This window comes from Mobula birostris, chromosome 27 (genome assembly GCF_030028105.1).
Source record: "Mobula birostris isolate sMobBir1 chromosome 27, sMobBir1.hap1, whole genome shotgun sequence".
Classification (NCBI taxonomy): domain Eukaryota; kingdom Metazoa; phylum Chordata; class Chondrichthyes; order Myliobatiformes; family Myliobatidae; genus Mobula; species Mobula birostris.
Window position 1 is genome coordinate 15,344,073 of NC_092396.1, and position 22,781 is coordinate 15,366,853.

The window sequence follows — 22,781 nt, forward strand, 5'->3', positions numbered from 1 at the left end:
ATTCTCTGGAAACTTGTGTTAAACCTCAGTGGTGCCTTTTGGATGAAGAATATGCTCATGCTGACATCTACTGGCAAATGGGAATACCTCATATAGCGAACCATCTGCATACTGCATCACGCCATGGCCTTGATGCTGGTCCAGGACCCAATCCCCCTGGTAATGATCACCATTCCTGTACAACAAGCAAAAAACATAGGTTTTAAATTGCAAAAAGATCATAAATGATTCCCCTCAACACACTGAATTAACAAACACCTCTCCAAACAGATGCAAGAGCACTAAACAGTTTGTAACTCAGCTGTACAAAGATCTTTTTTGTTGGCACTAGGTCTGGCTGACCTCAAGAGAAATAGTAAGAAAGGTATTTTTTTTTTACAATTAACCTTGGAAATCTTGGACTAGTGAATCAGAAGAGGGTTTATCATCACTGACATTTTGTAAAATTTGTTTCGTGACAGCAATACTGAAAATAATTACTACAAGTTACATTAAGAAATAAAAATAGTGCAAAAAGAGAGCAAATAGTGAGGTAGCGTTCATAGTCTTAAGAAATCTGATAGCGAAGAGGAAGAAGCTGTTCCTAAAACAGTACCTCCCCCCAATGGGAGGAATGAGAGGAGAGCATATGAAGAATCTTAATGATGGAGAGATTGGGGAAGTTGAGAGATAGTAATAGGCAGAATAAAGGCAGCATGGTCTTTTGCTCCCAGTCACTGCATAGTGACAACTGTTGAAAAAATTACACTGGATAAAGAGAAGACTGAATTTTGCTGCAATTCCTCCGTGATGGACAAGCCAGCTAATATACTTTATTTCTCCTTGGGCAGGACACCAGAGAGTTGCAGTGCCCATAGAACCTCAAATCTGCATGAGTCAGCAACCTTTAAAAAAATAGAAAGGGCAATGAAACTGCTGCCTAAGTACTAGGGGCAGGCACAGGATAGAGTACATCAATTCTGCTTCTGCAGCAATGCTGCCAATTTACTATTGGAAAGTTTTCTGCTGTTGCTGTTGTTGGTATGCTCAAGCTCCAGAAAAATAAATAAATCTGCTCTCTCCAGGCTCCAGACGGTCTACTGGAGTTTCCTGAAGTGAAGCGAGACAGAGGAAGTACCATAAGATCTAGTGAACAGCCACAACTTCATGCTTAAATCTACAAGCACTGCAAAAGCCACACTTTACTGCCAGGTACAAATTTCTTGTTTAAAAACTCAGTTTTAAAAGTTCTTTTTAAATAGCAATTATTCAAAGATATTGCTTAAAATCATTCCATTAAATTTTCACAAATATATTTTTATTCTGTTCAGGGAATCAGAGAATAGTCATTGGTCACCAATAAGCAAAGGTTTTGGAGAAACTGTGATGTCCAATACTTCTGGTAAACAAATCTAAGATGGCAGCAGCTCAGCTTTGCCTTGTTCACTGTTTAGCTGAATTACCCTGTAGTTTCTGAAATGTTAACTCTGCTACTCTCGACACTGATGCTACTTGACCTGAGCATTTAAAGAAATTTCTGTTTTATATCTAAAAACACTAAACAAATTCCAAATAAGTTAATAAAAAAACACCAAAAAGGAACTTTTAATTATAAAACATCATTCAAGATAATACAATACTCCAACACGTAAGACCATAATAAGACATAGGAGCAGAAGTAGGCTATTGAGTCTGCTACACCATTCCATCATGGTTGATTTACTATCCCTCTCAATCTCATTCTCCTGTCTTCTCCCCATAACCGTTGATGTCCTGACTAATTAAGAACTTATCAACCTCCACTTTAAATATGCCAATGATTTGCTGTCTGTAGAAATGAATTCCACACATTCACTACCCTCTGGCTAAATAAATTCTTCATCATTTGTTCTAAATGGGCATCCCTCTATTCTGAGGCCCTCTAGTTCGAGACTATAGGAAACATCCTCTCCACATTCAGTCTATCTAGGCCTATCAATATTTGATAGGTTTCAATAAGATTTCTCTCCCCATTCTTCTAAACTCCATTGAGTACAGGGTAGAACCATCAAACACTCCTCATACGTTAACCTTTTCATTCCTGGAATCATTATCATGAACCTCCTCTGGATTCCTCTCCAATGCCAGCACATCTTTTCTTAGGCAGGGGGCTCAAAACTACCCACAATATTCCAAGTGCAGTCTGACCAATGCCTTATAAGGCTGCAGCATTACATCCTTGCTTTTATAGTACTGTGCAAAAATCTTCAGCACAAATATATACGAGGGGTGATTGATAAGTTTGTGGCCTAAGGTAGAAGGAGTCAATTTTAGAAAACCTAGCACATTTATTTTTCCTACATTTACACACTTAGTCCAGCGGTCGTGGAGCATACGGATCCCTTCTTTGTAGAAGTTGGAGTCTTGGACCTCCAGAAAGTGGTCCACAGCAGGGGTGATTGATAAGTTCGTGGCCTAAGGTAGAAGGAAATGATTTAACTTCAAACTTTCTGCATTTTCACTCAGAGTTGAACTGCATGTGCATGTAACGAGAGCAGTATAACTCATCTCCTTCTACCTTAGGCCACGAACTTATCAATCGCCCCTGCTGTGGACCACCTGGAGGTCTAAGACGCTCTCGTTATATGCAAGTGCAGTTCAACTCTTTGAGTGATAATGCAGAAGGTTTGAAGTTAATAACTCATCTCCTTCTCCCTTAGGCCATAAACTTATCAATCACCCCTGCTGTGGACCACTTCTACCAAGAAGGGATCCGTATGCTCCATGACTGCTGGACTAAGTGTGTACATGTAGGAGGAAACTATGTTGAAAAATAAATGTGCTAGGTTTTCTAAAATTGACTCCTTCTACCTTAGGCCACAAACTTATCAATCACCCCTTGTAGCTGGAGTGCCTAAGACTTTTGCACGGTACTGTATTTGTCCATGTGGAATGGAAAGCAAGTTTGTAAATATGGTAGGAGCAAAGGGTGATGGGTGGAGTGCCCTGGGAGAAGTGTGGGACAGGTGGCAGAGGAGGAGTGTTAGGGGCAGGGGTCTGGAGCAGTTGCAGACACACCTGTTCTAAGACACCAGGTAAGGTCATTTGATTCCAAAAAAATGGTTTATTGAAACGTGTCTCTGGTACTTCCCACTTCCTCCCTTCTCCCTTCCCATATGCCCAGCCGTGATTCCCCTTTCCCTGCCCTCTTCCCACTCGCAGTCCACAATAGAGATCCATATCAGAATCAGGTTTATCATCATTCACATCATGAAATTTGGTGAATTTTTTTGCGGCAGTAGTTCAGTGCATTACACAAAATTACTATAGAACTGCACAAAGGTCTTAGACATCCTATTTGTGCCTCAAACTTTTGCACAGTATTGTATATTTTAGTCATCTTGCCTTCCTTACTACCCAATCAAACTCCAAGTTTACCTTTAGAGAATCCTGCACAAGGACTCCCAAGTCGCTTTGCACTTCTGCTTTTGAATTTTCTCCCCATTTAGAAAATAATCTATGCTTTTATTCCTTCTACCAAAATGCATAACCATACACTTCCCTACATTATATTCCATCTGCCACTTTTTTGCCTATTATCCCAATTTGTCTAAGCCCTTATGCGGTCTGCCTGCTTCCTCCAACATTACCTGCCCTCCACCTATGTTCACATTGTCTGCAAACTTGGCCACAAAGCCATCAATTCTGTCATCCAAATCACTGACACATAACATGAAAAGGAGCTCTGCTAAAACCAACTGCTGTGGAAATGAAATGATTTCACTACTTCAAGTTACGAACCACAAAGAATTTGAAAGTATCAACAATCAACTTGAATGTTACAACTGAACTGAAGATTAGAAAAGCACCTAAATGGGCAACAAACTGAAGTATATGTACATTGTGTAGGCAGAACAGATCAGTTTAGTTAAGCATTTGATTACTAATTTAATTAGTTTGAATTGAATTCAATTAACTTTATTTCTTACATCCTTCACATATGAGTAGTAAAAATCTTTACATCTCCATCTAAATGAGCAAAGTGCAACTTATAGTAAGTTGCAATGAATAGTATGTACAATAGGACAGTCAATATAGCATAGAAATACAATTGTATCAGCGTGAATTAATCAGTCTGATGGCCTGGTGGAAGAAGCTGTCCCGGAGCCTGTTGGTCCTGGCTTTAATCCTGCAATACCATTTCCCAGATGGTAGCAGCTGGAACAATTTGTGGTTGGGGTGACTCGGCTCCCCAGTGATCCTCTTGGGGTCTTTTTATGCACCCGTCTCTGTAAATGTCCTGGATAGTGAGAAGTTCTCACCTACAGATGCGCTGGGCTGTCCACACCACTCTCTTCAGAGTCCTGCGATTGAGGGAAGTACAGTTCCCATACCAGGCAGTGATGCAGCCAGTCAGGACGCTCTCAGTTGGGCCCCTGTGGAAAGTCGTAAGGATCTTGGGATTCATGCCAAACTTCTTCAACCGTCTGAGGTGAAAGAGGTACTGTTGTGCTTTTGTCACCACCACAGCTAGTATGTACAGATCACGCGAGATCGCCAGTGATATGTATGCCGAGGAACTTAAATCTGTTCACCCTCTCAATCCCAGATCCATTGATGTCAATAGGGGTTAGCCTGTCTCCATTCCTCCTGTAATCCACAACCAGCTCCTTCGTTTTTACGACATTGAGGGAGAGGTTGTTCTCTTGACACCACTGTGTCAGGGTGATGACTTCCTCTCTGTAGGCTGCCTCATTATTATTTAAGACAAGGCCAATCAATGTAGTATCGTCAGCAAATTTAATTTGCAACATTGTGGGGCAAAGGGTCTGTTCCTGTGCTGTACTATTCAATATTCTAGAGCAATCAAACACAGAATCAATAAATTGAAGAGAACATTTTTTAATCCTTTCACAAGATGTGCGTATTACTGACAATGCAAATATTTATTGTCTAACATTAATTGCCCCTGAACTGAGCTGGATACAAGGGGAAGGAGGCAAGGGTATTTCGTATTGTTTGGTAGCTCACCCTGTAATAGAAAACCTGATGGATTTTTACAACAATCCTGTAGTTTTACTAAAGTTAGCTTTATAATCCAGATCAATTTTAAACTCCCTCGCTGCTGTAGTGGAAGTCTGCTTGTATCTCTGCATCAAAATCCACATCTCTAAATGCAAGGCTGGTCAGGCCTCTTCCAGGTTCCTTTGGCTAAATATTCTTGCTGCTTCAGGCACTGAAAATATAGTACTTTGATGAATTAAGGAACTAAGTTTTCAAGCATTGTATTAAGTCATAACTATTGTTTAACCAAACCACTGGACCCAGAAAGAAATTTTTTATCCTATGAGGTTCTCTGGAAAAAAAATTCTAAAAAATGAATTATTTTTAATTTTAAAATCTTATTTATGATATTTTAGCATCTACCTCGATACACTTGTACTCTGGATCTTTACTCATTGTAACATGCATAATAAAATTTGAAACAAATAGACCTTTTAACTTTCTGATTTGCTGGCCCTCAAGCGCTTCAATATGACATTCTTCACAATAACAATGACAAAACCTCTAAAGTCAAATATAGATCATTGAAGACTGTATAAAACACTTAGGAGTATCTTTAAATGGATGTGAAAGGCTCTAAATAAATGCAAATTGTTACTTTTGATTGGCTCCACAGCTAGTTTGATGGACACACAGCTAGGGCTGGAGAGCCCACAAAACTATGGGTATACTAAATGACATTAGTGGTAAATATAAACTCTGCCTTTGTCACTGAATGTAGAATCTATCCCTTTTTATTACTTGACAGAGGCACACAGAACTCTCATTGGCTTACCATTGTAGAAGTCATTATTCTAGTTCTTAATTATTATGCAATACATTGCAAAAGTCTTAGGCACATGTAAAAAAATTCTGTAAAGCAAAGATGCTTTCAAAATAATGAAATGGTTTGAAATATCAAAAATATTACTATGAGCAGTAAACAGTAAAAAAACTAAATCAAATCAGTACTTTGTGTGACCACCATTTGCCTTTAAATGCGTCAATTCTCTTAGGTACACTGTCATGCAGTTTTATAAGAAAATCAGCTGGTAGGTTGTTCCAAGTATCTTAGAGAAGTTGCCACAGTTCTTCTTTGCTTAATCGTGCACTGGGCCATATACCTACAAATTAATCACGTTTATATTTGAAAAGTGGTCTATTACTTAATATCCAATCACAAACAAGAGAAAACTGGCAGATTTGAAATCCAAGTATCACACACACAAAATGCTGGAGGAACTCAGCAGGCCAGGCAGCATCTGTGGAAAATAGTACAGTCAATGTTTTAGGCCAAGACCCTTCAGCACAACTGGAGAAAAGAAGCTGAGGAATAGATTTAAAAGGTGGGGGGAGGGGACAGAGAAACACAAGGTGATGGGTGAAACCTGAAGGGGAATGGATGAAGTAAAGAGCTGGGAAGTTGATTGGTGAAAGAGATACTGGGCTGGAGAAGGAGGAGTCTGATAGAAGAGGACAGAAAGCCATGGAAGAAAGAAAAGGGAAGAAGGGCACCAGAGGGAGGCTGTAGGCAGGCAAGGAGATAAGGTGAGAGAGGGAAAAGGGGATGGGATGAGGAATGGTGAAGTGTGGGGGGGGTGGTTATTACCTGAAGTTTGAGAAATCGATGTTCATGCCATCAGGTTGGAGGCTACCCAGACAGAATACAAGGTGTTGTTCCTCCAACCCACTTGTAGCCTCATCATGTCGGTGGAGGAGACCACAGATAGATATATTGGAATGGGAATGGGAAGTGGAATTAAAATAGGTGGCCCTGGGAAATTCCACTTTTTCTGGCAGACAGAGCATAGGTGCTTGGCGAAGCAGTCGCCCAGTCTGGTCTCACCGATATACAGGGGGCCACACCAGGAGCCCCGGACATAGTACATGACACCAACAGACTCACAGGTGAAGTGTCACCTCACTGTTTGGGGCCCTGAATGGTAGTAAGGGAGGAAGTGCAGGGGCAGGTATAGCACTTGTTCCACTTGCAAGGGTAAGTGCCAGGAGGGTGATCAGGGAGTTGCGTAGGGAGCGATTCCTGCAGAAAGCAGAAAGTTGGGGGAAGGGAATGATGTATTTGGTGGTGGGATCCCATTAGAGATGGCGGAAGAATTATGTGCCAGACGCGAAGGGGTGGTAGGCGAGGACAAGAGGAACCCTATCCCTGGTAGGGTGGTGGAGGATGGGACAATAGCAGACGTGCATGAAATGGAAGACATGCTGTTGAGAGTAGCGTTAATAGTGGAGGAAGGGAAGCCCCTTTCTTTGAAGGAGGAGGACAACTCCTCAGCTTTTTTTCTCCAGTCCTGCCGAAGGGTCTTGGCCTGAAATATCGACTGTACTCTTTTCCATAGATGCTGCTTGGCCTGCTGAGATCCTCCAGCATTTTGTGTGTGTTGCTATTACTTAATATGTTACTTGCTTTAACAGAACACAAAAATCTCCGACATTTAATTTTTTGGAAAATGAATGCTTGGAAACCTAAAATTTGCTCTTCTCTATAGACACACTAATGCAGAAGATGAGAAAAATTAAAACAAAATGTATGTAAAAAATCTAGGGTGCCTGAGACTTTTACACAGCATTGTATTATTAAAATGATCCAGACAATACACCTTAGAGTCATAGAACACTGCAGCACAGAAATAGGCCCATCGGCCCATCTAGTCCGATTCTGCCCACTCCCTTTGACCTGCACCTAAACCACAGTCCTCCATACCCCTCCCATCCATGTACAATATCCACATTTCTCTTAAACGTTCAAATTGAACCCATATCTACCTCTTCTGCTAGAAGGTTGTTCCACACTCGCACCATCCTCTAAGTGAAGAAATTCCCCCTCATGTTCCTCTTAGTATTTCAACTTATTTCACCTACCAAAGACATTCAAAACTAAAAAATGTATTGTCTGAGACAAATATATTATCTCCAAATCATTGATGTTGAATTGATCTTGGCAACTCTAATGCTGCTTACTTAGAGGTAATGGCCATTGCAGCAAACCTACATTGAGGTGAGAACTTGCTTAATCACTGGTTAGTGGCAGGATTGATATGTTGCTTGGCAATAAGAGGAAAATTCAATAATTGGCCTTAATGCCTGGGTTATAAAAAGTGGGAGATGAAGAAACCAAATGGAATTCTTGTTCCTAAACACCATACTGTGCTCTTAGTTGGAAAGTGTAAGCATGTGGGCACAAGGAGTGGCCAAGACCAGCTTCCACTGTGGTTTACCAGGTTTAACATCAGCTACCCACATTTAGCCAAGTTCAAACCTGGAGACAAGTAAGAGTAAGTGTTAAATAATGATAATTACGATTATTGACAACTCTAACAATGTACAATAAATAATGCTCTTATATTTCAGTGAAAGTAAACTTCTTTATAAACAGAAGACTTTTGGCAGCAGATTTACATTTTCAGAATTTCCAGACGCCCACTGAAAATCTTTGACTCTTCAGTTGAAGCCTAGCTGATCAACTTGCCAAAACACACAAACAGAGCAGCTGGGTGAAACACAGAAAAATGTACCCATGCCTTATTCTCCACTGACTGATCTATATTCCTGCATTACTTTACGCCTGTTGATTTGTTCCCCATCACTGTGCCTTTAGAACTGTAGCCCTGCACGATTCTGGGCCTATAGGACCCTTACCTTGTCTTAGTCAATGTCTATACGATTGCACCCTGTATTACGGTATTCAGTATTCTTGTGTCTGTAGAACTGCACTTCTGCGTTACTAATCATATTCCTGCATTATGCAATCTTTGGAACAAAATCTCTCTTCTATTATTACCTTTATAAATGTGCTGCAGGATTAATTGATGCCTTCAGAAAATTGTACAAAGAGAGAGTCAGAACCTACTAAGTGGAGATACAAAATACACACCATCTATCTGCTCACTAATGCTGTTTTCGTAGTTCTATTCAGTTCTGCCTTAACTATAAAGCGTTAAATTCTAAAAGTGAGTCAACAATAATTAAAGTTTACTTGAAATCATATCTAGCTCTGAAATCTTAAGAGTCACACAATGTTACCATAGGCCTTTCAGCCCACTATGTTAGAGTTAATCACTGAGTGCCCATCTTTACTAATCCTATTTTCTAGCTCTCAGCCATATCCTTCATTGCTAAGGCATTACAAATGTTTATCTAAACATGATTTTGGTCTCTTTAACGAAAGGAAGATGTAGTTGCCTGAGAGACATCACAACAAGGCCCATTAAGTGATTGTGGGAAGAGGCTCAGTGGACAATGCCTGCTTCTCATAGTCAATTCAAGTACAGGTGGTCCCCGTTTTCCAAATGTTCACTTTACGACACTTCGCTGTTACGAAAGACCTACATTAGTTACCTGTTTTCGCTAACAGGTGTTTTCATTGTTACGAAAAAAGGCAGCGCGTGCCCGAACAGCCAAGCTCCTCCCCAGGAACTGCATTCTAGCTGACATTGCTTAAACACATGCTTTATCTCGATTTATTTTGTGCATCCGTTAGCAAGATGAGTTCTAACATATCAGAAAAGCCTAAAAGAGCTCGTAAGGGTATTACACTTAGCGTAAAACTAGACATAATTAAGCGTTTCGATGGTGGTGAACGAAGGAAGGACATTGTCCATGCGTTGAACTTGCCTGCGTCCACCATTCGCACTATTTATACGCAGAGAGAAAGAATTTTGAAAGCTGCCGATGTTACTGTTGGTTCTGCTTGTAGCAAAGTGGTGTCTCTTAGTCGGCATCCAATAATGGATAAAATGGAGAGTCTATTGCTTGAGTGGATTGATGGGTGTACAAAGCGTGGTGCTCCGTTAAGTTTTCTTATACTTAAGGAGAAATCAGTCAGTCTTTTTAATAAGCTGAAACAGAAAGTACTGGATGATGGTGATGGAAGTGTTGCGAAAGTGGAATTTAAAGGGCAGCTTCATAGTTTAAGCAGTGGTCCTTAACCTCCGGGCTGTGGACCAATACATTGCCGCGAAGAATGCTGTGGTGCAGCAGTAGTCAGAACACACCCAGTACATCTTTAAGAAAAAAGCGAAATAAGCAAGCTAATTAATTAGGTGCCGCCTGGCACGTAAATGTCGGCCCAGATCAGAGGCCAATGCCGATTGTGTCAGGTGGTTTTTTGTATAAGCAAGTGTTTAACTTGACGAAACTGCAATTTATTGGAGTCTTCCCGATTCCGGTAAGTGAAACTACACTGTACATACATTATTTCTATTTTATATAGGCTGTGTATTTTTACGTGTTATTTGGTATGATTTGCCAGCTTCATAGCTTAAAGGTTACTGGACAGAGTGTTTCTGCCGAGAGTGCTTCTGCGAGATTTTTGCTGCGCTAGACAGTGCTGAAGAAAAGTATTTCTACTTTATATAGGCTGTGTATTTATCATATCATTCCTGCTTTTACTATATGTTACTATTATTTTAGGTTTTATGTGTTACTTGGCATGATTTTGTAGGTTTTTTTGAGTCTGGGAATGCTCAAAAATTTTTCCCATATTAGTAAGTGGTAATTGCTTATTCACTTTACGACATTCCGGCTTACAAACTGTTTCATAGGAACGCTCTACCTTCGGGCAGCGGGGGAAACCTGTACTAGAAGAATGTTTCCCATAGATAAATTACCTAGAATTAGGATGGGAAGGAATCAGAATCAGGTTTATTATCACCGGCATGTGATGTGAAATTTGTTAACTTAGCAGCAGCAGTTCAATGCAATACATAATATAGAAAAACAATAATAATAATAAATAAATTACAGTATACGTATATTGAATAGATTAAAAATTGTGCAAAAAACAGAAATACTACATATTTTAAAAAGTGAGGTTGTGTCCAAGGGTTCAATGTCATTTAGGAATCGGATGGCAGAGGAGACGAAGCTGTTCCTGTACCTCTGAGCGTGTGCCTTCAGGCTTCTGCATCTCCTCCCTGATGGTAACAGTGAGAAAAGGGCATGCCCTGGGTGCTGGAGGTCCTTAATAATGGACGCTGCCTTTCTGAGACATTGCTCCTTGAAGATATTCTGGGTACTTTGTAGGCTAGTACCCAAGATGGAGTTGACTAAATTTACAACCCTCTGCAGCTTCTTTCGGTCCTGTGGCAGTAATCCCACCATACCAGACAGTGATGCAGCCTAGCAGAATGCTCTCCACGGTCAACAATAGAAGTTTTTGAGTGTATTTGTTGACATGCCAAATCTCTTCAAACTCCTAATAAAGTATAACCGCTATCTTGCCTTCTTTACAGCTGCATCGTTATGTTGGGACCAGGTTAGATCCTCTGAGATCTTGACATCCAGGAACTTGTAACTGCTCACTCTCTCCACTTCTGACCCCTCTATGAGGATTGGAATGTGTTCCGTCATCTTACCCTTCCAAAAGTCCACTATCAGCTCTTTCGTCTTACTGACGTTGAGTGCCAGATTGTTGCTGCGGCACCACTCCACTAGTTGGCATATCTCACTCCTCTACGCCCTCTTGTCACCACCCGAGATCCTACCAACAATGGTTGTATCGTCAGCAAATTTATAGATGGTATTTGAGCTATGCCTAGCCACACAGACATGGGTATATAGAGAATAGAGCTGTGGGCAAAGGTGAGGTGCACCAGTGTTGATTGTCAGCAAGAAGGAGATGTTTGAAAGGTTTCAAAGATACAATTTAATGTCAGAGAAATGAATACAATATACATCCTGAAATCACCAATCCGCACAGATTGTGGTCTTCCGGTTAGGAAGTTGAGGATCCAATTGCAGAAGGAGGTACAGAGGCCCAGATTCTGCAACTTCTCAATCAGGATTGTGGGAATGATGGTATTAAATGCTAAGCTATAGTCTATGAGCAGCATCCTGATATAGGTGTTTGTGTTATCCCGGTGGTCTAAAGCCGTGCGGAGAGCCATTGAGATTGTGTCTGCCGTTGACCTATTGTGGCGATAGGCAAATTGCAGTGGGTCCAGGTCCTTGCTGAGGCAGGAGTTCAGTCTAGTCATTACCAAACACTCAAAGCATTTCATCACTGTAGATGTGAGTGCTACCGCGTGATAGTCATTAAGGCAGCTCACATTATTCTTCTTAGACACTGGTATAATTGTTACCTTTTTGAAGCAAGTGGGAACTTCCACCCATAGCAGTGAAGGTTGAAAGTGTCCTTGAATACTCCCGCCAGTTGGTTGGCACAGGTTTTCAGAGCCTTACCCGGTACTCCATCGAGACCTTCCGCCTTGTAAGGGTTCACCCTCCTGAAAGACAACCTGACATCAGCCTCCGAGACAGAGATCACAGGGTCATCAGGTGCAGCAGGGATCTTCACAGCTGTAGTTGTGTTCTCCCTTTCAAAGCAGGCATAGAAGGTGTTGCGTTCATCTGGTAGTGAAGCATTGCTGCCATTCATGCTATTGGGTTTCAAGTAATGTCTTACAAACCCTGCCAGAGTTGTTGTGTACCCGATGTCGCCTCCAGCCTCATTCAAAATTGTCTTTTTGCCCTTGAAATAGCCCTCCGCAAATCATATCTGGTTTTCTGGTACAGGCCTGGGTCACCAGACTTGAATGCCACAGATCTAGCCTTCAGCAGATGACGTACCTGCTGGTTCATCCACAGCTTTTGGTTTGGTAAGTCTTTGTAGGCACACACTCATCCACACAGGTTTTAATGAAGTCAGTAACAACTGCAGCATACTCATCCAGGTTTGAAGATGAATTCCTGAATACAGTCGAGTCCACTGATTCAAAGCAGTCCTGTACAGCTCCTGTACTTCCTTTGCCCATACCTCCTCACTACTAGTGCTGCAGTCTTCAGTCTCTGCCTACACTCAGGAGTAGAAGTACAGCCAGGTGATCAGACTTCCCAAAGTGAGGGCATGGAATAGCACGGTAGGCATTCTTGATGGTGGTGTAGCAATGGTCCAGTGGGTTGTTTTCTCTAGTATTGCAAGTGATCTGTTGATGGTAATTGCTTAGTGATTTTTTTCAGACTGACCTGGTTAAAATCTTCCAAAACAAATCCTGAGTTAGAATATTATCTAATTAGGATAGGAATAATAAAAATATTGTTCAAAGGAATGAAAATTTGTGGAATTCTCTACCCAAGAAGGCTGGAACCAGTTAAATTTAAGATAGAGATCGAGAGCTCTTTGGACACCAAACAAATGAAGGACTATGGGGATAGCACTGGAAGGTGGAATTGAAGTAAAACACATCAAAAACACCAGGACAGTCTCAGAAGATAAAGGGCCAAAACTCCATGTTGTTTATGTTATGTTCTTATTAAGACAACATTTGATTAACTGCGGCTTCAAGGAGCCTGGTAAACAACATTCCCCTATTTTTTTTCCACAGCTGCGCAGACCAACTATTGTTCTGAGCAGAAATTTTTATATGGCCTGAAAACTACGCAGCACTTTAATAAAACTTTTTATAAAAGAAAATTCCAGCTGCACAGCAACAAAAAGTATGCGCATGGGAGCATTTCACTTACTGCCTGGCTGCGAATGTGTGTAGCTTAAAGAGAACTGTGCTAGTAAAACTGGTCAAACAGAATGTAGGTAAATCTCTCTAATATTGGAGTCATATCTACCACCCAAGATGATGGTTAAACTTGTTGTAAACCAATCATCTCAGATTCAGGACATAAATGCAGGGCAGTGTCCTAGGCTCAGTCCTCCTTTGTTACTTTATCAAACTTAGCTCCTCCAACCTAAGGTCAGAAGTGAGGATGTTGGCTGATTGTTGCAGTGTTCAGTTCTACATTTTCCTGATGACAAGCACTCCACATCAGCATGGAGGAAGACCTGGAAAATGCTAATAGGGAATAGTATTGTAATGTAATCCACATTTATACCATGATGTGGAGAAGAGAGATGATCAAAGGCATGTCAAAGATATTTCTCTTTATTTGCACAAATATCAGGAGGTCATCCTAAAACTGCATAAATCACAAATACAGACTATGTTCTGTTAGGGAGGGGATGTGATGGCATGACAAAGAATGACAAGAGGATTTTAAGACCATAAGATATAGGAGCAGAAGTAGGCTATTCGGCCCATCGAATCTGCTCTACCATTCATTCATGGCTGATCCAATTATTCCAGTCATCCCCACTCTCCTGTCTTCTCCCCATACCTTTTGCTGCCCTGGCTAATCAAGAACCTATCTATCTCTGCCTTAAATACACCCAATGTCTTGGTCTCTACAGCCACTTGTGGCAACAAATTCCACAGATTTACCACCCTCTGACTTAAAGTAATTTCTTCGCATCTCTGTTCTAAATGGACGTCCTTCAATCCTGAAGTTGTGCCCCCTTGTTCTAGACTGCCCTACCATGGGAAATAACTTTGCCATATCTAATCTGTTCAGGCCTTTTAACATTCGGAACGTTTCTTTGAGATCCCCCTTCATTCTCCTGAACTCCAGGGAATACAGCCCAAGAGCTGCCAGACGTTCCTCATACAGTAACCCTTTCATTCCTGGAATCATTCTCGTGAATCTTCTCTGAACCCTCTCCAATGTCAGCACGTCCTTTCTAAAATAAGGAACCCAAAACTGCACACAATACTCCGTGTGGTGTCACGAGTGCCTTATAAAGCATCAACATCACTTCCCTGCTCTTATATTCTATACCTTTTGCTGTGTCTGGAGAAAATATGTGATGTGGAGAACTACTGTCAACATTCTGTGAGTTACTAATGGGGGTTGCGTGTGACACAGCAGTTAGCACAACACTTTCGAGCTCCAGCTGTCAAATCCAGGTTCGATTCTCACCATTATCTGTAAGGAGTTTGTACTTTCTTCCCATGACTGTGTGGGCTTCCTGTGGGCACTCCAGCTTCCTCCAGATTCCAAAGTATTATTGTAAGAGTTAGTGAGTTATGACTTGCTATGTTGGCTCTGGATGCATGGGAACAATTGTGCACAATCTTCACTGATTTGACTTGATGTAAACTATGTATTTCACTGTATGTTCCAAATATGACAAATAAAGCTATTCTTAATATGACCAAATATTTAAGCAGACCTGTAAAATTAATACAGTGGCTGCAAGTGGTCAAAGATTGGGAACCCTATAGCTCAGTGGTCCCCAACCTCCGGCCCGCGGACCGATGCATTGCCGCGAAGAATGCAGCGGTGCAGCAGTAGCCGGAACCCAGTGGGGACCACTGCTATAGCTAATGACTCAAAACCCAACTCACCAATCCTGTTCAATATTACTAAAGGAGTGCTATGGAATATGTTACAGTTGGAGATACCTTGCATTCCGACAATGTTGAAAAAACTTAACACCATCAAGGACAAAGCAGCCTGGTTGATCATCAACCTATCAGTCACTTAATTCACTCCACACAGGCATACTATAGATCCAACAGGCACCATCTACAAAATATATTGCAGCAAACTGCAGAGGTTTCAAGAGCAACTACAACCCACAACCTTCATCATTCAAAAGAACAAAGGCAAATACTTCAAACCATCTCAGTTCCCCTGCAAAGTAGGTGACAGCCTATCATAAAAAGATGGTATTTATTCTCATTGCTGGATCAAAACCCCAGAACCCTTTATGAACATATAAACATACAAATTAGCATCAGAAGTACATCTCCCAGAGCTTGGTCTAACATTTAATAATTTCTGGTTGCAACCTTAACTCCATGTTCTTCTCTATGTGTAGTAATCTTTCACTCCTTTGCATATCAAAATCTTCCTACTTCTACTGTAAGAGTTTTCAAAGTCTTTGTTTCCACTGGCTTTCAAAGAGTGTTCTTAGAGCTCGTACATATTTTGCCTCAGTTCTGCCTAAAATAGGCAATTCTTAAAAGGTGACCCCTAGTTCTAGACTCTGCAACAGTCAGAAACATTGGCTCCTTATCCACTAAATCAAAATCCCACAAATGCTGTTGCAATCAAATAGTATGGTGGAGTAACTTAATAATATAGATTACTGAAGCTCATAATCACTGCAAATATTTCAAGAAAAATTAGTAATGAATGATAAATGCTTTCTTTGCCAGCGATGCTCATATTCCATGAATAAAGTAAAATAAAGCAGTTAGAGATAGGGTCAAGTCTTTCTATTCTCTCAATATAATCTATATTTTATTGCTTCACCCCATTACTTTGAAGTTCAAAATACATTCTATTATCACTGTATGTATACTACATACAACCTTGAGATTCATCTGTTCTTGTCAAGATCCCTTTGTAATCTGTAAAAACAAATTGATCTCTGCAGCAAGAAAACCCAACCAATGAATGGCTGCAATTGATTTAACTGTAGAGGGCGTCTCAATTCAGCTTATTGCTTTCCTCACCTAATATCTGCAAACACAATATTGGAAAGAATGGAGTAGAAACTCTAGTTGATTTATTTCTCTCTGGACTAGTTTCCCAGCCTCCTTAAGCCAAGTCAGCAAACATTGTCAAATGAAGATCATTATAAGAACAAAGTCAGATAATCAATACCAGAAAAAATAGAAATAGAGAAATATGAGAAAAATTATGAGAACGCTGCTTGAGAGCAGATAGGCAATGGCTTTAGGGAATGCAATGACACAAGATCACTAAAATGTGCCTATGTGCAAATGAGTAACTATATTTTAAAAAAATTCTTCACTGAAGAATACACTCCAGATTCTACAAGTTAGAATTTGTATTGATGGAGCAACAAAGACTTCATAAACCAGCAATATTGAAATCATTGGTTCTAGCTGATAAAGTCATTTTCATCCATAATCGCTTTAAAAAGTTCATTGTCTATAGCATGCTCTGTTCCGTATATTGTGCAAAAAATGGGAGCAGGGACTATATATTCAAGCAATATTTATTCTCTGACAGTTCAGTTCCCTTCAGTCTTTTTCTGAAGACACACAGAAACTTTGGTTCATAAAACCTATCATGCCCAAATGCCATGATTCAGGTTAGATTGATCTACAGACTAGAGGTGTGGGGAGAATTCCCTTTAACAATAACAATCAAATTCCCTTGTCTCATTTATCAGATGAAGGGCTCTGTATTCTAAGATTGGAAAAGGGCAAAGTAGACAAAAGTAGACATGGAAAAGGCTTTATGAAAATCCGGCTGATAACAGGGATGTGCATCTAACTCTACAGCACCATTTCACCTGTATTTATGTTTGTGTGCCTGTGTTCTTCTGACATGTGCATCATTCATCGAGAATGCCAGGACTGGTCAAGAAAGTGGTCAAAAAAGGATCCTGAGCTTAGCAAAGCCTAGAGAACAAGAGCAAAGAAATAACACAAACATTCTAAAAACACTACTTTGGCTACAATTGGGCTATGGTGTTCTGTTCAGTAAAAAAAAAGATGTAAATTGAAGAAGAGTGTATTAGAATGTCTCTGAGAATGTAGGACTCGATAAACTGAAAAAGCAGAGGTTCTTCTTGTGACAGAAAAAGTTCCAAGAGGTTCTGACTGAACGAAGCTGGTTAAGTATCTGGAAAGAAAGAATCTGCAGGTCTATGGGATCGGGGTAGGGAAATGACACTAACTGGATTGCTCTTATGTAGACCAGGTATGGATTAGATGGGCCAAATGTCCTATCATACTGTAACCATTCAGTGAATTCTGTTTGTCAGCAACAGAAGACATGTCACACGTGTAGCACATGGTATATGTGTATTTGTACATGTATGTACCCGAACTCCTTTGGATTTTTTTTTGTGTGCATCTACCTGCATTTATGTCAATTACATATCTATGTCTGTGTGCATGTGTATGATGAGCTCCTTATACAAACTAGAGCACCTCACAACTGCTCTTCACTTACTTGTAGAACATCTCTCCTTCTCCATGTTTCATATGGTTATGGAAGGAACCTTGATAGATCTGACCCTCCTTATCGGTCAGTACTCCATGTCCTAGATAGAGGAATAAAGTCAAGTTATATTTCTACTAGCAATAAGCAGAGATTAATCTTTTAATTATATTAGAAAGTAATATACTAATCTACAAAGTTAAGCTGCAGATTGGAATCAAAAATCAGACAAACAAAAATTATTCACCTGCTCGGAAACCATAATAGAATTCACCCTCATACAGGGCACCATCAGAGTACTTCATTACTCCATGTCCGTGGATCTCTCCCTGGCTGAACTGCCCACAATATTCATTTCCTGTAAAAATGTAAAAGTATCCTCTCTTATTCTTTTTCTAAACTTTATAGTTTTCACCGTTCAAACTAAGTTGAGGCACATGGCTCAGTCAGCTCGCAAAGATATGGGACCGATATAGATATAGTTGAGAGTAGATATAAGACCACTACAAAATGAGGCAGGAGAAATTATAATGGGAAACAAGGAGTTGGCTGATGAACTAAATGAGTATTTTCCATTAGTCTGCACTCTAGAAGTCTCTAGCAGTATGCCTGATGTTGTAGTGTGTGAAGGAAGAGAAGTGGGTGCAGTTACTATTACAAGAAAGAAGCTGAAAGACCTAAAAGTACATAAGTCACCTGGACCAAGTGAACTGCGCCCGAGGGCTCTGAAAGAGGTAGCGTTAGAGATTGTGGTGGCATTAGAAATGATCTTTCAAAAAGCATTGGACTCTGGCATGGTGTCAGAGGATTGGAAAATTGCAAACGTCACTCCACTCTTTAAGAAAGGAGGTAAGGCAGCAGAAAGGAAATTATAGACCAGTTAGCCTGACCTCAGTAGTTGGGAAGATGTTAGAGTCAATTGTTAAGGAAGAAGTGATGGAGTACTTGGTGACACAGGACAAGATAGGACAAAGTCAGCATGGCTTCCTTCAGGGAAAATCCTGCCTGATGAACCTGTTGGAATACTTTGAGGAGATTACAAGTAGGATAGATTAAGGGGATGCAGTGGATGTTGTATTGTTGGACTTTCAGAAGGCCTTTGACAAGGTGCCACAGATGAGGCTGCTAAGAGCCCATGGTATTACAGCAAAGTTACTAAGATAGTTAGAGCATTGACTGATTGATAGAGGACAGCGATTGGGAATAAAAGTATCATTTTCTGGTTGGCTGCCAGTGACCAGTGGTGGTCCGCAGGGGTCGGTGTTGGGACCACTTCTTTTTATGCTGTATATAAATGATTTAGATGATGGAATAGATGGCTTTGTTGCCAAGTTTGCAAACGATACAAAGATTGGTGGAAGGGCAGGTGGTGTTGAGGAAATGGGTAGGATGCAGAAGGACAGATAGATTTGGAGAATGGGCAAGAAAGTGGCAAATGAAATACAATGTTGGAAAATGCAAGGTCATGCACTTTGGCAGTCAAAATAAATGTGCAAACTATTTTCTAAATGGGGAGAAAATCCAAAAATTTGAGATGTAAAGGGACTTAGGAGCCCTGTGCAGAACATCCTAAAGGTTGACTTTCAGGTCGAGTCAGTGGTGAGGAAGGCAAATGCCATGTTAGCATTCATTTCAAGAGGTCTAGAATACAAGAGCAAGGATGTGATATGATGCTGAGGCTTTATAAGGCACTGGTGAGGGCTTACTTTGAATATCGTGAACAGTTTTGGGCCCCTCATCTTAGAAAAGATGGCTGGCATTGGAGACGGTCCAGAGGAAGTTCACAAGGATGATTCCAGGAATGAAAGGGTTATCATACGAGGAACATTTGATGGCTCTGGGTCTGTACTCGCTGGAATTCAGAAGGATGAGGGGGATCTTATCAAAACCTTTTGAATGTTGAAAGGCCTAGACAGAGTAGATGTGGAAAGGATGTTTCCCATGGTGGGAGAATCTAGGACAAGAGGGCACAGCCTCAGGATAGAGGGGCGCCCTTTCAAAACGGAGATGCGGAGAAATTTCTTTAGCCAAAGGGTGGTGGATTTGTGGAATTTGTTGCCACATGCAGCTGTGGGGGCCAGGTCATTGGTGTTTTTAAGGCAGAGATTGATTGGTTCTTGATTGGACATGGCATCAAACATTATGGGGAGAAGGCCAGGAACTGAGGTTGAGGAGGAGAAGAAAAAGGATCAGCCATGATTGAACGGCGGAGCAGACTCGATGGGCCAGATGGCCTAATTATGCTCCTATGTCTTATGATATTTTCCGCATTTTAAGTAGGTGGAACTTGAGCACATATGCCCCACCCCATTTGATCCTATCACATTTCAGAAGACCCAGTTGAAGCACAGGCCTCACTGTAAGGGATCGAATCAGATCTGGATTGCACTCCCTCTGGGAAATCTCATCAACTATGTGTGTGAGAAAACTATTCTGGGCAGTTCAACTTCATCCTTCATCTCTCATCCATTAAAATATGGCAGGGAACTGGAGAAAGCGTCAGGGACTTGTCGAACCACATAAAAAAAAGAGCTGGTGAAAGCTCAAGTACTGATTTGATAGAATGAATGACCTCATGCACTATTCTGTTCAATTTACAAGTCTGATGCTCCCTCAGTATGTTGGAACTTTGCAATAAAATGTTTCAAAGGGCTCTGGTGATGAACTGTCTTCGCCTGCAACTATCCCAGTACTTCACCACGCTACTACAATTTATGCTTCAATAAGAAAATAAACCAAATATGTTGGACATTGTGGTCTGTCACCACATTTACATACAGGTACTCACTTCAAGGCCCACTGGACCACACACAAAATCCACTTTCACCTCCCTATTATTTCACATTATCTATTCTACACAACCATCACTCCCCCGACCATTAAAACCTCCAACCGCACTTTTACTATCTTCAACCCCAACTATTGCTGGTTGCCTTCCACTTCTCACCTTCCACAAACAAAAACTTAAATCATTCTATTTACAAATGATTGTCTTGTTCTTGTTTTCATACTCTTCTACCAGGCACCCCTCTCTGCCCTCACAAATTCCTTCAACCCTCCAAGATCTCCAAGTTCCATCAGATCTGGCCTTCTGTACAAGTCCAGTTTTAATCACCCCTCCGTTACTGGGTATGCCCTCAGTTGCTCTGGAAATCACACCATAAACCACTCTCTACATTAAGATAGAGTCATAGCGTATTAAAAAAATTATAGCACAGGAACAGTCCCTTCAGCCCATCTAGTCAATTATTATTCTGCATAGTCCCATCGACCTGCACCCAGAACATAGCCCCATCTGCACCCAGAACATCGTCCCATCGACCTGTACCCAGAACATAGCCGTCCACGCTCCTCTCATCCCTGTACCCATCTAAATTTCTCTTAAATGTTGCAATCGAACCCACAACCACTTGTGCTGTCATTTCATTCCACACACTCACCACCCTGAGTGAAGAAGCTCCCCTTTCACCCTTAACCGCTAGTTCATCTCACCCAACCCAGTGGAAAAATCCTGCTTGCATTTATCCTATCTATACCCTTATAATTTTGTATATCTCTATCAAATCTCCCCTCATTCTTCTATGCTCCAGGGAATAAAGTCCTAATTTATTCAATCTTTCCCTATAACACAGGTCCTTAAGTTCTGGCAACATCCTTGTAAATTTTCTCTGCACTCTTTCAATCTTATTGATATCTTTCCTGTAGGTAGGTGACCAGAACTGCCACAATACTCCAAATTAGGCTTTACCTACATCTTATAGAACCTCAAACAAAACATCCAAACACTTGTATTCAATACATTGATTTATAAAGATGAATATGTCAAAACTCTCTTTACGACCCCATCTACCTGTGACACCACTTTCAAGGAATTATGTATCTGTAATCCCAGATACCTCTGTTCTACCATACTCCACTGTGTCCTACCGCTCACCATGCATTTCTGACCCTGGTTTGTCCTCCCAAAGTGCAACACATCACAATTGTCTACATTAAATTCCATCTGCCGTTTTTCTAACCCATTTTTCTGCTAGTCCAGATCCCACTGCAAGCTTTGATAGCCTTCCTTGCTGTCCACTACACCCCAATCATGTAGATGACAAACAACAGACCCAGCACTAATCCCTGCATCACACCCCTAGTCACAGGCCTCCAGTCTCAGAGGCAACCATCTACTACCAGTCTCAGGCTTCTCCCGCAAACCCAATGTCTAATCCAATTTACTACCTCACCCTGAATGCCAAGCTACTGAACCTTCCTGACAAACCTCCGGAGCAGGATCTTATCAAAGGTCCTGCTAAAGTCCACATAGACAACATCCACTTCCTTTCCTTCATCAACTTTCTGGGTAACTTCCTCAAAAATCTCCATAAATTTGGTTAGAAACAACCTACCACGCAAAAAGCTATGTTGATTATTCCAAATAAGTCCATCAACTCGAATACTTACATATCTGGTCCCTTAGAATACTCACAACTAGTTACAAGATGCTCTTATAATATTATATCTAATACCAGGTTCCTTAAGATTGTTACAGCCAGGGATGGTAGTGGGGATAAGTTCACACTACTTATTAGATGCTCCCAATGGCATATGTCTCAAATGGCCTCTGACAACCAAGTCCAACTTCTGGTCTTCACATGTGGCTTAGCTACTAAGCCTGGTGGAACAGTTACTACTGACAGAAGGGTCAAACGTAGGTTACTGGTGTTTTAGAACCAGTCACTTCAAGCAGATGGGGTTCGTCAGCATAATTGACAGCTCCATCTAGAAGGAAAACACTGATCTCAAACCTCCACTGCCTTGCAGTTATATCCACTCATGGGGAAGACTTTGGTAGTAAACCCCGAGGAGCTGGAGTCCCTAAGGAAGTCCTACATTGAGTTCAATGCTGACTGGCAACCCCTGCAATGCTACTGGTGCCAAACTATGTCGGTCTCTACTGTTCCTTTGGATTTATCAGATGTGTGGGAGAGGGGGACCCTGCTGCAAAGACAATAGCTTGCTCT

General features: G+C 41.0%; 1 protein-coding gene across 7 annotated transcripts in view; it reads right to left on the bottom strand.

Moving 5' to 3' along the window:
- LOC140188639 (MORN repeat-containing protein 1-like) overlaps positions 1-22,781 on the bottom strand; it is a 243,000-nt gene that overhangs the window by 214,990 nt on the left and 5,229 nt on the right. For all 7 annotated transcript variants that reach the window (XM_072245102.1, XM_072245100.1, XM_072245099.1 and 4 more), the window contains 3 exons: positions 18,020-18,130; positions 17,785-17,875; positions 88-175 (listed from right to left, as the gene is read on the bottom strand). In XM_072245102.1, coding sequence (XP_072101203.1) covers positions 88-175; positions 17,785-17,875; positions 18,020-18,130 — 290 coding nt within the window. The remainder of the gene's footprint in view (positions 1-87; positions 176-17,784; positions 17,876-18,019; positions 18,131-22,781) is intronic.